The sequence below is a fragment of the Asparagus officinalis genome, chromosome 5, assembly GCF_001876935.1.
Source record: "Asparagus officinalis chromosome 5, Aspof.V1, whole genome shotgun sequence".
NCBI lineage: Eukaryota > Viridiplantae > Streptophyta > Magnoliopsida > Asparagales > Asparagaceae > Asparagus > Asparagus officinalis.
Window position 1 is genome coordinate 2,804,650 of NC_033798.1, and position 15,838 is coordinate 2,820,487.

Below are 15,838 nucleotides of genomic sequence, written 5' to 3' on the forward strand. Positions count from 1 at the left end.
TTTATGTGCAAAAATAAAACTAGAGAGGCAACAGGTTCAAACAATACTACGGGGCGTCTATACACAATTTACCCTTAGTCCTAATTATAACGGTCATCGTATTTTGTCATGATATCTCTGCGAATTACATATGTTTTTCACTTTTTTAGTCGATACAAATCACAATCGTCCACTAAACACAAACAATTGTGGCATTATTGTGGGACCAGTTTTGATTTGAGCATTAATTTTTTTTTTGTTGATTTAATAATTATATCTAATAGGTGCTAATGAACTGTGATTGTTTGCAATTGTTTGCTTGCAGAGGAAGTTTGGAGGCCACCAGTTTGAACTATGAATCTGAAAACACAGAGCTCATTGCTGAGGAGTCGGATACCGAGTACCCTGAGTGCTCACCTCCATCCGATAGAACTACAACATTTAGATCATTAGCTCTAATTGTGAGTTTAACTCAACATAATCTTGAATTCTTCTCAGTGTAAATTTGACAACCACGCAAAACAAAACACAAAACAAAAAAGCCCAAAGCTTTGGGGGGTGTTCTTCACAAAACTCTCCTCAATTCCCAAAAATCTCTCTCATGTGACAACTTAAACTAATTGGCTTCAGTCCTGATATTTTCGTAAAACATCCCAGAGTTTAGGGGATTTTGTGCAAAACACCCAAAACTCAAGGGGTTTCGTGAATATTGCGCTTCTTATAATTATACATTGGTTTTAATTTCATGGACTAATTAGCTTTAAAATTTTCCGTTGTGGATATAGTTCATGGTGCTACTACTGTGTAAACATCTTATCGACGTGATAATGACTGGAGAAGGACATTATCCTTTTGCACTTATCACTGTAAGTAATTGAGTTCTAAAAAAATTTCATGTCATCAGTTGAATTTTGAAGCTTTATTATTATTTTTATGTTAGTCTCTTATTTCTATAAATCCAACCTGCAGGTTATTTTTCTAAGGGCAGTTGGAATTCTGTTGCCGTTATATTTGATATTGAGAATTATATCAGCCATCCAAAAGAGGCAATGGCAGCATCAGCGTCGTCTTCAGATTAATGTGAGCTCTCGATCATATTTCATAATCGTCATGAGTTACATATATTTATGTACATATGTATGTATGCGTGTGTATGTATATATTTTTTAACAGTCGAATTAAACCTATGATTTCTTGTTTGAATCAGAGAAGAGATGCTTCATCAGTGACTCGGAGAGTTGAAGATGAAGCATTGCAACAACACAGGATTCAAATTCAACCATGACCAGCTTCATGTTAATAGACACAGGAAAAATTGTAAATTTGATTTATATAATTTTTATATTTTTTTAATGATGAAATGTATCTTTCTTATCCAAAAGATAAGTCAATGACAATACGTGCAGTCCCCTTTTTAGAGTAATTTGTAAAGTTGGCATCTTGTCTTTGCTTTTGTTTGATCAACAAACTATTCTTGTCTTTGAGGTGAAGTCCTGGGAATCTACAATGAATAAGCAAAGTAAAGAACCTGTCAAGAGAACAAACAGAAGCCAAGCAACATATTGACTATAAAAAAAAATTTCTTCCAAATTTCCTTGAATAAGAGTTAGGCTTTTTATCTGACTATGGTTGCAGATAAAAGATAGAATTTTCCTAGTTCCTTTACTCACTCAAAATGTCACATATCCTAGATACTAGATGGCTGCTCAAAGAGTTTTGTATGTCTTCATCAGCAATGAAATGTATATCGGACAAATTTTCAAAACCAACCTATTTGGACTTTTATTCCCCAAAAACGACCCCATTCAAAAATAATTGCAAAAACCGACCTGGTTTCAGCCTCAGCGCTGAAACCAGGTCGGTTTTTGAAAAAAACTCTCCGAAACTTCACGGGAGTTGAACTCCCGTGAAGTTTCATAGTTCAAAAAACTTCACGGGAGTTCAACTCCCGTGAAGTTTCGGAGAGTTTTTTTCAAAAACCGACCTGGTTTCAGCGCTGAGGCTGAAACCAGGTCGGTTTTTGCAAATAAAACTGAATGGGGTCGTTTTTTGGGAATAAAAATCCAAATAGGTTGGTTTTGAAAATTTGTCCAATGTATATCACCTTAATTATATATAGGGGTTAATTGCAGATATGCCCATGTAGTTCTATTATTGCAGATAGACCCTAGAGTTAATTATTTTTGGCTCTTTTACCCTCAGGAGTCAGGACGTCTTTCTCTGAGGGTAAAAGAGTCAAAAATTTCACTCAGGGCTCTATCTGCTGCTAAAGAACTACACGGGTCTATCCGCAGTTCAGCGATGATTAGGGGGGGCGGGGGTCTATCTGCAATTAACCCTTAATTAAAATGAATCCATTTAACTAACCAGTAAAGAAGTTCAAATAATTTAGTAAGGTACAATTATGCATGTTTCTCATTAATTTCTAGTACCGACCACATGCAAACAGATGCCAGAAAGCTTGACTGAATAAAGCAGCAAAAAATAACTTGGGTGACTTGTGTTCTTTTGCTCCAAGTTAAGGCCAGTTATATATTGTGATGAGCATATATTATCTAGTACTACAGTACGTTGTCCTCCAAAAGTTGAGGCTACGGACAGAACTTCAGTAGAATCAACATAGAATTCTCAATAGCACTATATAATTATACCAAAGAAGCCATGGGGATACATAAAAATGTTGGAGATAATATTGTTTGTGACTCTAAATTGAACTCACTGAAGTAAAAAAAAAAAGGGTTGCAAGTAGACCCCCAGTAGTATGGTGGCTTTGAGCTTACTGCCTCTCTAATTTTATTGGTGCAGGTAGATCCCTTCAGTGATTTTTTTTTTACTTTTTTTTATCCTCAGGGGCCTATTTGTAGAAGATTGTTCTGTGGAGAAGAATTGGAAAAAGCAGATTTTTGGTCATAAGTCGACTCATGCACAGGCATAAGTCGACTTATGGTAAGTCGACTTATGTTGGTGCATGAGTCGACTTACGTTCTGCTCTGGATTGTTGGTTTTTTGCTCTGCCAAGTCGACTTATCAGGTCTGATAAGTCGACTTATGATCTCTTCTCCAGTTGCTGTTTTTCGCTCTGCCAAGTCGACTTATGCAGACTGATAAGTCGACTTATGACGGGTTTTTTGGAAAGTTCAGGTTCCTATTTGCAGTCTGTTTGGGTTTCTGTTTTGGTATAAATACCAATACGATTTGAGGGTTTTGTGGGGAGAGTTTTGGGGTTTTGGAGCACAGAAAAAGAGAGATCTTTCTGAGCTATTTGTTAGGGTTATTGGTTGAGAGATTGAGAGATTTGTTGGTGAGATTAGTTGGTTCGTTTGAGCGATTTGTAATCTCAATTTGTACTCTCCTTCTCTATTAGTGAAAACCCACCCCCTTCTTGCCCCGTGGACGTAGGCAATTTGCCGAACCACGTAAAACCTTGGTGTTTGTGTTTTGTTTGGTCTTTCTCTCGGGGTTCGTTGGTTTGGTTTCTCAAAGCATCAGTCACAACAAGTGGTATCAGAGCACGGGCAACGCTTGGGCTATTTGGAGGAGTAGATCGCTTTGGAAGTTCATCTAGGGCTTCGTTTGGTGATAAAGGTGGGATCTTTTTTTGTAAAAATCTCGTCTTTTTCAGTTTGGATCTATTTCTCGTTTGTTTCCGCATTGGTTTGGTGGTGCCTTGAGGATTATGGCCGAGAAAGAAGGAGTTGTGGGCAGTACTTCCGGCGTGAAGACCGTCCAAAGCTTGAATATCCACTCAATGAAGATTGATGTGGAAAAGTTCAATGGCACAAACAATTTTGGACTTTGGCGATGCGAAGTCATGGATGCGCTCAACGCGCAAAATTTGGAAGATACGTTGGAGTTGGACGGGAAACCGGACAACATTGATGAGAAGGTTTGGAAAAAGATGAATCGAACGGCGTGTGGTGTGATTAGGTCTTGTCTCACTCAAGATCTAAAGTATGATGTGATCAATGAGACTTCTGCAAAGAAGATTTGGGAGATCCTTGAGAGCAAGTATTTGACCAAGAGTGTGGAGAATCGCTTGCATTTGAAGAGGAGGCTTTACCGCTTCCAGTTGAAGAAAGGAACCTCCATTGGTGATCACATGAACCACTACACGAAGCTTCTTGCGGATTTGGCGAATGTGGATGTTAAGATTGAAGATGAGGACAAGGCGTTGTTGCTATTGAGTTCCTTGCCTGACGAGGAATATGAGACCTTCGTTCTTACTCTTATTAATGGGAAGGCATCTCTTTCGTATAGTGAGGTCACCGCTGCACTTGTGAATTATCAGCTTCGAAAGAAGGATAAGGAGACTTCGTTTGAGCCGGTAGCGGGGGCGTTGGTCGCAAGAGCAAAGGGTCCAAACCGTAGTGGGAGGTCGCAGTCTAGAGGGGCACATCTTGGAGTTCGTAAGAATCAATGTGCCTTTTGCAAAGAAGATGGACATTGGAAAGCCGATTGCCCAAAGTTAGTTGATCGAGCCGGGAAGAATAAGGGAAAAGCTATTCAAGCTTCAGAGGCGAATGTTGTCAAGGCTAGTGGCAACGATTCAGATTCGGATTCTTCGGGCTACTCGTTATCTGCACTGCCGTCAGTTTGTGTTGCCTACTCTACAGAGTGGATATTGGATTCGGGTGCTACATACCACATTTGCCCTAGGAGGGATTGGTTCTCCAGCTTTCAGGAGTTGGAAAGAGGGGATTTCGTGCTCATGGGGAATGATCACAAATGCTCTATTGGTGGTATTGGTACTGTTCGGATCAGGATGAGTGACGGGGTGATTCGGGAGTTGGTTGGAGTGAGGTTCGTTCCTCAGTTGAAGAAGAACATCATTTCACTTGGAGCTTTGGAGGCAGCTGGCTATAGGGTGACCTTGGCGGATGCACGCTTGAAGGTTACATTTGGGTCCATGATTGTGATGAAGGGCGTCAGAAGAAGAAATTTGTATTATTTGCACGGAAGCACGGTGATTGATAGGGAAATGACGACTTCATCAGATTCGGCTAGACTGTGGCATTGTTTGGTGCTGGGGTATATGATTGGTAATACCGTGCATTGGTTGTTGAGGAGTGCTATGACCTGCAGATTGAAGTCCTGTGAGCACATTAGGATGAGCGAGACCGTGGTGGAGTTTGGCACTTCTATCCATCGAGCGAGGGGTCTTTTTGGAGGTGTTCAGTCAGGCATTTGGGGGCCTTCCAAGGAGGCATCATTGGGAGGTAATCGTATCTTGGTTTCCACAGTTGGTGATTGTTCTAGGCATTATTGGGTCGCGACCAGTTCCCGTTGGTGTAAAGTCCTAGAAGTCAACAACAATTGGAAGAAGTGTATTGGCAGAAAGGTAACTCATTGTTTCAGCTTTGGTAGGGGTCCTTTCTTGCGTTGGTGCCGAGCTCACGGCAATAGGAGACACTTCATTGGTGTGGAGACTTTGGGGCGACGAGATGAGATGACAGTTTCGATGGGTCGTTCCTTTCTGGAGGAGGATCGGCGTTTGATGTCGAGCATTGGCATTGGTGTGCGGGCTTCGACATATTTGGGTCATCTTATGCATAGGTCGCCGACTGCTGCTTTAGGAGTTATTAGATCTGGTGGAGCTGCTTCAGATTTTGGGTCGCGTCGGATATTTGGATACCCAGCATTTGGTCACATCGTGGATGTGAGATTGGATCCGATTGCGCGTTTGGGGTTCGGAGGCTCAGTTGATTATCGTTTGGGAGCTTCTGATTTTGTTCTGAGCAGGTATGTCACTTTTGACTCTCGGCAGGTGGAGAGTGTTGATCAGGTCATTTGGATATCGCAGCAGGTGGAGAGTGATGCTACTCCACGTTGGGTGGAGATTACTCCACATACTCCAGATCATACTGCGTCATTTGGGATTCCAGCTAAGGTGACACAGGTTGGAGATCATTTGGTTTTGGATGCAGATGATGGATTGGTTTTGGATTCAGTTGCAGCTGGTAGATATAGTTTGGATATGGCCATTGGTTTACCTCAGGTGGAGGTGTTTGATTTGTCTCAATTTGGGGTCATTGGGAATACTATCAGTTGCAGATCGTTTGGTGATATTGGAGAAGAGTTGCAGACTTTTCTATTTGATTGAGGGCCTTTGGAGGCCGTTTGGGTGAACTACGTGAAGGCTTGATTCCTTGGGCAAAGGATACGTAGGCAGTCATTTTGATGCAGCCGATTTGGTGAGCGACATCGACATTTGGGGTGAGTGTTCACACTCTCATTTGGGTCTCAGCATGTGAGGCATTTGTTTGGTTGGTGTCGGCTCAGTTTTGGGAAAACTTCGCCGAGGTGGAGAATTGTGGAGAAGAATTGGAAAAAGCAGATTTTTGGTCATAAGTCGACTCATGCACAGGCATAAGTCGACTTATGGTAAGTCGACTTATGTTGGTGCATGAGTCGACTTACGTTCTGCTCTGGATTGTTGGTTTTTTGCTCTGCCAAGTCGACTTATCAGGTCTGATAAGTCGACTTATGATCTCTTCTCCAGTTGCTGTTTTTCGCTCTGCCAAGTCGACTTATGCAGACTGATAAGTCGACTTATGACGGGTTTTTTGGAAAGTTCAGGTTCCTATTTGCAGTCTGTTTGGGTTTCTGTTTTGGTATAAATACCAATACGATTTGAGGGTTTTGTGGGGAGAGTTTTGGGGTTTTGGAGCACAGAAAAAGAGAGATCTTTCTGAGCTATTTGTTAGGGTTATTGGTTGAGAGATTGAGAGATTTGTTGGTGAGATTAGTTGGTTCGTTTGAGCGATTTGTAATCTCAATTTGTACTCTCCTTCTCTATTAGTGAAAACCCACCCCCTTCTTGCCCCGTGGACGTAGGCAATTTGCCGAACCACGTAAAACCTTGGTGTTTGTGTTTTGTTTGGTCTTTCTCTCGGCGTTCGTTGGTTTGGTTTCTCAAAGCATCAGTCACAACAAGTTCTTTAGAAGATTGTTCTCTTTCTATTGAGTCCATCAAGCCAACAACTTTTTCAGACACATATAATCAATAAAAGCATGTCCAATTGATTTTAGACATTAGCGAATCAATTAGACCTCCAAAATCCGTTCACGCAATGCAAAAGTTTGCATATTTATTAACATTCCATTTCACATTCATCAAGCTCTAGGCTTATTACGACGACTGACATTGGCAAGTTTGCAACGAAATTTATCCTCGAGCACGTTTGAAAAATCGAATCTAGCCTTTTTCCCATGCAACTCCTTAAAGTTCATCCTGGAACAAAATTTAACCAAAATAAATTAGAACTAACCTTAGGCTAAAAAAATTTGCATAAAATGAATAAAAGTTCAGGCTGAGAAATAATACATGTCCTTTCTCCTTCTTCATAATGTCCGAGAAATCAGGTTCTTCATCGTCTGGCTCATCATCATGTTCGTCATCCTACATCAAAAAAAAAATTCAGAGAAAAATAATAATAATTGCAGCACTTGATACTGAAATAATAATAAAGCAGTATCTTATGGTGCTTTTAGTCACAGCTACGTGCTTACAATTGTTGAAGCAAGAATGCCCTCCTGTTAATCAAAGAAATCAGAAGATAGTCAGCTAATAATCATTTAAAATGATGTACTAAACCAACAAAATAATTGGTATAAGAAACTAGTTTTAATTTCACCTCCTCTGCCACCTTCTTCTGAACCTTTTCAAATGCTTTCTTCTCAGCCTGCAAAAATTTTAGTGCCTCGTAGTCAATTTATTTGTTATAAAAAAAGAAAATTAATTCATTACAGAATTCACAATCTCAGGAGTCATACATCCTTCAACTTTCCCCATGTCTCTTCAGCAAATTTCTTGGCGTACTCAGGATCATCACAGATTAAGATATTATCAAACAGGGTACCTGCCTTTACCTATTACACGAAAAAATCGGGAATTAATAATTCGAGAGCCTGAGCAATCTATGAATTTTCGGGGGAAAAAAATTACCTGCCATAACTCAATTGCTGCATATCTCATATTGGGATATATATAAATACCCGGATCCTCTTCGTAATCTGCATGTTACATTGTAAATTTGTAGTTATGTATTGTTTTCACTAAATAAAAATGTCTACTTAAAAAAGTATATATTGGACATATAAAAGCAATACAAAACCTGGGTTTTCGATCATTGGAGCCTCCCATTTTCCTTTGTAATCAGGGTTCCTAATTTTCTGATAAAATAAATACAGAGAAAGTAAGCTCATGCAATTTTGTGGAGATAAAATTAAGTCACAATGATCTCTTGAACCTTTATTTTCCAGGGTCCTTTGTATTCAGGGTTTGGGATCATCGGTGGTTTCCATTCACCCTTTTCGTCTGCATTCCAATCTTCCGGCTGTAACATAATTAATGTTAATAGTTACTTAATATCAAGGAATTGTAAAGTAATAAATTAAAATTTTCACCTTTTCAGCAAAAAGGTCTGGTATTTCCTTCGGAATCTCATCGTATCCCTTCACCAACAAATAAGAGTATAATATTAGTAAAGATATCAAAAATATGATGTACATTGAGCTACTGTATGTAATAGTAATTTAAAAAGTTCAATAAAACTAAAACCAAGTGTACATAGTTCAAAAGTTTGGGTGGAGGCAAATGATACCAGTTTTGTGCATGTTATAGACTTTGACTTATTTGGTTCCAGTGTATACATCTTAATATTATGTGATTACTGTAACATGATTATAATTCTAACTTTATTACCATAAACTCACCAAACTTTATACTACGCAGGAGCAATTTTATCAAAACATCCTTGATGAAAGAAACCATTAAATAAGCAAAATACCTCAGGTTTCTTATGCTCAGGATCAATAATATAGGCTCTATCATCCCAGTCTTCTGGCTGAAAAATGTCAACAAACAAGTCAATATAAATGTTAAACTAGCTAGAATTGACGTTTGAACTGATTCTTGTAAATATAAAAGAAGAAAATAACCTTCTTGGCCTCAGGATCTCTAATCTCTTTAGGAGGAAGAATACCCCAGTCAGTGAACAAACTCCCTGACTCCTTCTCTTCACTGTCAATTAGGATTCTATACGAAGCATCAGGATGAATGATTAAGGTATACACATGTGTTAGTTGATCCTTGTCCCATGAAATATCCTTCTTGACATTGTGATACTTCCCATTATGTGCAAGAATGGCGTGAACCTTTTTAGAGGTCTCTCCGCATATATCTGGCCCAAACATGATGCTGCAATTTTCGTACATAGGCACTAATTAGAAAAGAGATTTTTGTATGATACGGGGCTAATCGCTAATGCACCTTATATACTATAGAGGTCAGCCACTTATAACTTGTAAAATATTTTTATTGCCACCTTGACCTATTGATATACAAAAAAAGTTCTCTCTAATAGAATATGTATGTTTTGAGAAAAACAGGCATCCGCTCTATAGCGCACTGATCGTATCCCTCTGCAGCACATTGACGTCACATGACATTCACATGATGGGTACAGAAAATGAAGAGAGAACTCACTTTGAACATCAGGAAATCTAAGTTCTAGTAAGAAGTTCAGGAGTAATAAGCGTCTAGTTTCCACGGTACGGGAGAGTTATCTGCAATTTAATCCTATTGGAGTATAATTGAATATGAGTAATTATTACCTATAGGGTGTGTCACTACCAAAGTTCTTTTGATCTATAATACCACTGAGGAGCTTCATGTAGCCTCCACCACAGTTAAGCTTTTGCTCATGTTTAACTGAGAATTGGAAAACTAAAGTCCTGTGTTCATTACTGAACTCTGGAAACTCTGCTGAAATGGCATAGTACTTGTAGTCTTCAGCGGTCTGAATGCCTACAGGAAGTTCAAAAAAAAAAAGTGCACAAAATTTAAGAAAATTTTTCTGAGTAAATTTTAAATTAATCAGAGAAAAAATGAAGAGTGCAAGTACCTTTGTCGTTAGGGTCCCCACTCCAATTACCAGAAGTATGGTTCCATTTGCCTGCTGCATCCTCATTCTTTTTCCAATCAGACATTACCCATCTGCCCTCCCATCCATCTTTCCATGGAAAATTTAACAACAAGTTTCAGATAATTTAATGATGTATGTAACTGAAATAATTAGAACAAGGAAAATACATGATTAATGTTGGTGGACAACTAAGCGGTGCAGATATTTTCTTTTTCCAAGTTCATTAGAAATTTTGATTGATTTGAAATAGAGCGATAACTAGCGCAATTTACATGCTATAGTAGTGTTATTTATATTATCAATGAATGACAACCTCTAAATAGAGAAATATTTTTGAGCACCAAAACTATGCTGAGCTACTATAGGAAAATTAGACATATTGATTTTGGTTAGCATTTGAAGAACAGAAATAAAACAGATCGCACGTCGGTGGTCTCTTCTGTATCTTTCCCCATAGATTTCGGGTTAAAAAAAAAGAAATGTTGGTTTAAACATAGTAGATTACAAATTTTCTTAAAACACTCTGCATGCAAGCGAGGTTTTCTGGCGGAGGGACTATCCACCTCTACCTATATGGTTCAAAACATTCCGCTCGCATTCTTATCTATACGAACATAATAGACTCATAATAATACTAAAACTGAATAAAACCCGTTATTTATATCTAATAAATTCCCGGAAAGAACACACAATCTCATACCATCAAATCTCTCCTCGAAGAAGACGGTCGCCATGGCGACAGAGAGGACAGAGAGAGCAATGGCCAAGGCCAAGAAGCAAGGAGGACACTTCCTCAGAGTCTCCATCAGGTTTCAAGTCGTCTCTACAGAGAAACAGACCTCAACGGTTTTATATAACGGCAAGGCTAGTTTGTGCTATGATCACCGTCCACGTGAGCTTACCTCCACGTCTTTTTTCAGATCAGCTGTATCTTCAGATGACATGTTCATTTTCTGGGCTCAATGGAAAGCTGACACGTGTGCTTTGAGATGTGTGTACTGGCAGCTATTGGTGGCATAACGTGGTTTGTTTCGGAGAGCCTTGCAGGGGGATTGATACCGTAAGAAACATGGTTTCTTTGTGTTCCATGTTCGTAGCATATTAGTTTTGGCGCGAAATTGGGATCCAAGGTCATAACGGAGAGGACTAATAATGGATTGATGACTTCGCATAAATTTTTTTTTTAAAAAAAAGAGGATCCAATAATATATAGCCTCTTCCTTCATCTATGTGGTAAATGATTTTCTACCCCCACAAATTTTGATAGTCCAAAAGTAAGAAATAGTGAAGAAAAGTTAGCTTTTGAATGAAGTAAAAAAAAAAATTAATCTGTTCATTATCAACCTAAAAATTTTGCGTGCGAGCACATGCTCATACGTCTAAAGAAACAAACTCTAATACAAAACCAAAGGTTTTTGTGATCATAACCGAGGGGTTCTTGTCGTATAGAAATCAGATATTAAACATCGATGGTCTGTAGTCAACCATCGATGATCACTGTGGGCTATAACAAATAACCGTTGAATTCTAAAAATTAGAATTTGCACGGTCGATGGACTATAGTCAACCATCAATAATTAGCATCAACCATTAATGATTGTGATCAACCATCAATGATCGCAACGTGTTTTAGTAGATTTTCAGATTTCATCTCAGTTGTTCCTCGACCCATTTGATCTCTTATTTGGATTCTGATCTGCAAATATCTTTCCTGTCCTATCAAGGCCTATTTAAGAGGAGATAGAGATAGTATAAAACAATGAAGATAAAAAAAGAAAAAGGAGAGATCAAATTCTAGGGTTTTGAGATTTTAACCCCGAAAGCCTCGTTCAACTTCTTCTCGTCGTGCTCAACATCGGAGGATTGTTTCAGCAAGAGGAAGTGTCCTTTATGTTCAACTACAATATCGCTTCTTCACTTATCTTCAACATCAATATTTTGCAGAGCGATTTACTTAAATGGTTATAAGATCTTTTTAATTGTGTTTTAATTATTTTGGGTTAGTTTTGTATTTTTAAACTTATGAGTTCGACGTCGTACTCAAGCCAGGGTAATTAAGGGTTGGCTTGCTCAAGCCAGGTGAATTGATGGTGGTTAGTCAGGGCTAGGTTTCTTATGGTCATTGTGAGGAGCTGGGTATTTCGATTGGTTTCGGGTAGATTCTAGGGCGTTGTCTGTAAAACCTACTGAATTGAGTTGTGATTCAGAAGAACTCCGGTCATATTGAAGAAGGTCCTTCGCAAAAAGAAAGAGTAGACATAGGATTTTTATCCGAATCACTATACAAATCTCATATGTTTATGTATTGATTGCTTTCAGTTTTTCACATATTTTATTTCCGCTGCATTATCTGAGTTTAGTGGATAGTTCCAACAACCACGGGGCCAGCAGGGGCAGGATATGAAAGATATGAAAAGAGTACTGTTTCTAACCAAAGTAAGCTTCTTGAGTCTTCACGCTTTTTTGTTTCTTCGATTTACTTGGGCTTTCAAAATCATCTACACTGGATTCAAACTATTTGAGATCATATATACGACTTTATAACTAATTGTAAGTCACTAACTTTGTATGCTTATGCTTTACATACAAAGCCCAACTGATATGCAAGCACACTTATTTGCAATTTATTTGTACGTTGCTTATTTAATTGAATTTTTCTGTTTTTCTTTTCGCTATTTATATTACTAAATGCTACCATCATTTTTTTTTGTCAGAAAATGCCAAAAACATGTTCACTCAAGAGCATAGTTTTATTAACCGACAAATTTCATGAATACAACTAAGCCTAGCCAAAACATAATTACTTCCTGGATCCTAGAACCATTATATTTTTTTTGAACTAAACAAAACTATATAAAATTCACTCAAATGCCCATTGATTCTCCTTCCTAATATCTTGCCCCTCCTATGTAAAGGTTGATTTTGGCACAAACCATGAAATTTTCTATTTACAAATAAATAATATCAAATTGGACTTCGATTATAATTAACAATAGTTTTCAAATTAGATTTACAAAAAAACAGTTCTTAATTCAGCAGAACTAAGAATGATGACAATTAAAAAATCTTAGGGGGTGTTTGTTTGCATGCAAGTGAAAGATGAAAGTGAGAAAGTTACTTTCATTTAACAATTAAGGTGTTTGTTTTCATGTAAGTGGTTATGAAAGTGAGATGTAAGAAAGTTGCCACATAAGATTTAATGCAACTTTGACTTCCCCTAAAAAAGTGGTGAAGTCACATGAAAGTGACAAAAATGTAAGTAATTTAATTAAATAATTTTAATTATATTTTCTAATTAATCTTATTTTGCCACGTCATCTTCACATTGCACTTTCGATAATAATTTAATTTTTCAAACAAACACTGTATTTCACTTGCGTGCTGACATGGATGTAAAAGTCATTTGTAAAAAAAAGTACCTTACATATTTTAAATTCACTTTCAGATTGCCAAACACCCCCTTAATGAATTATAGCTAAATCAATAAGATATAGTTAAGAATCATTATAACTGATTTACACCATAAATTTTTTTTTTATAGAAAAGATATCATATCACATCCATATTAGAATTTGATTACAATTGAAAGTCTTTACTCAATGGGGTTCATTAAAAATTTCTTGATTGGTTTAATTTCGTTTTTTATGAGCCCTCAATTGATTAGGATTGGTTAGTTATTTATTTGTTTGTTTTAGGATTAACTAATTAACGAAGCGGTACCGCACTCTGTAGAAAAATTATCATACCAAAATTTAGCCCAAACTTAAATCAAGAATCGAATGAATAAATTATTTTTGCCCAAAGACACAGTTCAATATATACATATATAAAGGAAAGAAAGATGCACATTATTAAGGGATGGATAAAGGAGCAATGCAAATCATTGATCTCTACATTCTCTTTTTTAGGTAGATTCAGGAAATTTCAGAATTTACTAGGACTTACAATTTTGTGTTGGTATTCACATATATACTCAAAATATGAGAGCCCTGTATTAAATATTTGGAAAAACACATTCTAATACGAACCTGTAGACGGAAAATAACTTTGTAATCTGTCTTTTGGCTATAATCAATTGCAGTAAACATCAAATTCATTCAGGGAGTAAATTGCATCATTGCATCCTGTAATGTTCCCCTCGTGGTAAATACAAACCAAACAACTTTTTTTTTTGTTTTTTTGCATAATATCTCCTCTCTCCTTGGAGCCTTGATGTATGCTTACAAACTACTTGATTATCGATAAAAAGAATAATTCTACAGCAGTTTCTAGGTTTCGGCAGAGGCATAAAATCTCAGTAAGTATTCTTTGTTGCGTATTATCCAGCTCTGTCAGAAATTTCATGTCGGAATGGGCTATGGGAGGGGAAATACCACAAAGAGTAGATAATGCCTACAGAATACATAGATTAACATTTTAACCAAGGAAAATTTGATCAAGCCTCACGACGGATGTCTCCTTTATATGCGCACCTAACAGCACGATGATGATGAGCAACTGCCAAGCAAACAGACCTGTAATGTTGAGACGTAAATAAGATGATCAAAACAGGAACCGAAACATTGCATAAAAAACAAAAGAGTCGAGGGTCTCAAACAAAAGTAGCAGATTTTCATTTATAAGCATGAAAATGCGAAGAAAAACATGGATAGTTAAAAATCGCAAACAGCACCGTGCAGTTTTGTGTAAGCAAAGTTGATGCTCCAACGTTATGATCAGCTAATCTAAGCACTCTAGTGGCAAAAAAAAGATCAAAGGCCTAGTAGAAGAAACAAACTGCAAATTCTATGAAAAGACTGACATAGCAAACCCGCGGGATTTAACTTACAGCATGCTACCTAAGTTAAAAGACAACTATATTCCAAGATAATGTTGAGGATTCAAAATAATGCAAGAACATCAGATTAGAATTTTGTCAGGGTAGGCAATTTTTAAAAGTATTCTGCAGGTATTTGTCCTCAAGTGAAAGATCCCTTAAGCCAGCAGCAACCATACTGAAGCTGAGCACATCAGATCGCTTATTTGAAGTGGTATAATTGGGACCTGTATGTCCGTAGCAGTGTGTCGTTTTTTCTCATTTAATCACTCAAAATTCAAAGCAATTTCATCAGCATCCTGTTACGTAAAAGCAAACAAGTTATGACTAATGGGTTCATACATCGGAGGGCTTGAACTCTCAAGTTATTCTATGTGGCTTAAGATTTGTGGCACCAAACTAAACAGTTAATGTTATATAATGTCATTCAATTGTCATATTTCTTTCTTCTTGCATATTATAAACTATAAGCACCTCCAAATTATTACATTAAACGAACTGCACAGTAGTAAATGAAAGTTCCATTTACGTGAAAACAATGGACATTTAGTTCTATTTAAGTCAAAACAATGGAAACTGACAGGAAAATAGTGATAAGATGTAGGTAGCCATGAAGAATGCAGAAAGGTGGAAGATCCCATATCATCACCTTTGGTAATGTGCAAAGTAGATAATCACAAGATGGCAAAGACTACACATAGTTTTTGGGTGGCAAAAAAACCTTGTAGCCCCTTCAAATAGACACATTTAGAAATACAAAATTTGACCCCTAACATATATAACAAAGCAACAAGTTCTAGCCCAGGAAACACAAGGTTTACTATGAAGATTGTTAGGAGCCAGTTCACCCGAGCTTATCTGTTTAAGCTATGATTGATTTCAGTTGATAACCAAAGAGAATTAAGTTCAATCTATGATTTGATTAGCTTTTATAGGATGGTCGTGCAGACAAATGCATATTACTGCTAGACTTCGGTGGATAAAAGTTCTTGTAACAGTGGCTAAGGTGACATCATACAGAGATTCACACAAAACATAGACATAAGGATAACCTCTAGTAACTCTTCTTTCTCTAAAATCAATTAAGTCCATCAAACAATCATGTGACATGTACCTA

General features: G+C 37.4%; 2 protein-coding genes across 2 annotated transcripts in view; one reads left to right on the plus strand and one right to left on the minus strand.

Annotated features, from left to right (window-relative positions):
- Window positions 1–1,410, plus strand: part of LOC109843074 — a 2,555-nt gene extending 1,145 nt beyond the window's left edge. Inside the window, exons 4-7 of the mRNA XM_020412005.1 lie at window positions 305–440; window positions 765–845; window positions 949–1,059; window positions 1,187–1,410. Of these exons, the coding sequence (XP_020267594.1) occupies window positions 305–440; window positions 765–845; window positions 949–1,059; window positions 1,187–1,264 (406 nt within the window). The 3' untranslated portion in view covers window positions 1,265–1,410. The remainder of the gene's footprint in view (window positions 1–304; window positions 441–764; window positions 846–948; window positions 1,060–1,186) is intronic.
- LOC109843264 (calreticulin-like) lies at window positions 6,977–10,727 on the minus strand. Its single transcript, XM_020412197.1, has 14 exons — window positions 10,606–10,727; window positions 9,885–9,992; window positions 9,595–9,787; window positions 8,920–9,178; window positions 8,769–8,825; window positions 8,386–8,433; window positions 8,229–8,315; window positions 8,094–8,151; window positions 7,925–7,992; window positions 7,753–7,848; window positions 7,614–7,661; window positions 7,489–7,512; window positions 7,304–7,378; window positions 6,977–7,210 (listed from the first exon to the last, which is right to left on the minus strand). The coding sequence occupies exons 1-14, from the start codon at window positions 10,709–10,711 to the stop codon at window positions 7,199–7,201; spliced, it is 1,239 nt and encodes a 412-aa protein (XP_020267786.1). The 5' UTR covers window positions 10,712–10,727; the 3' UTR covers window positions 6,977–7,198.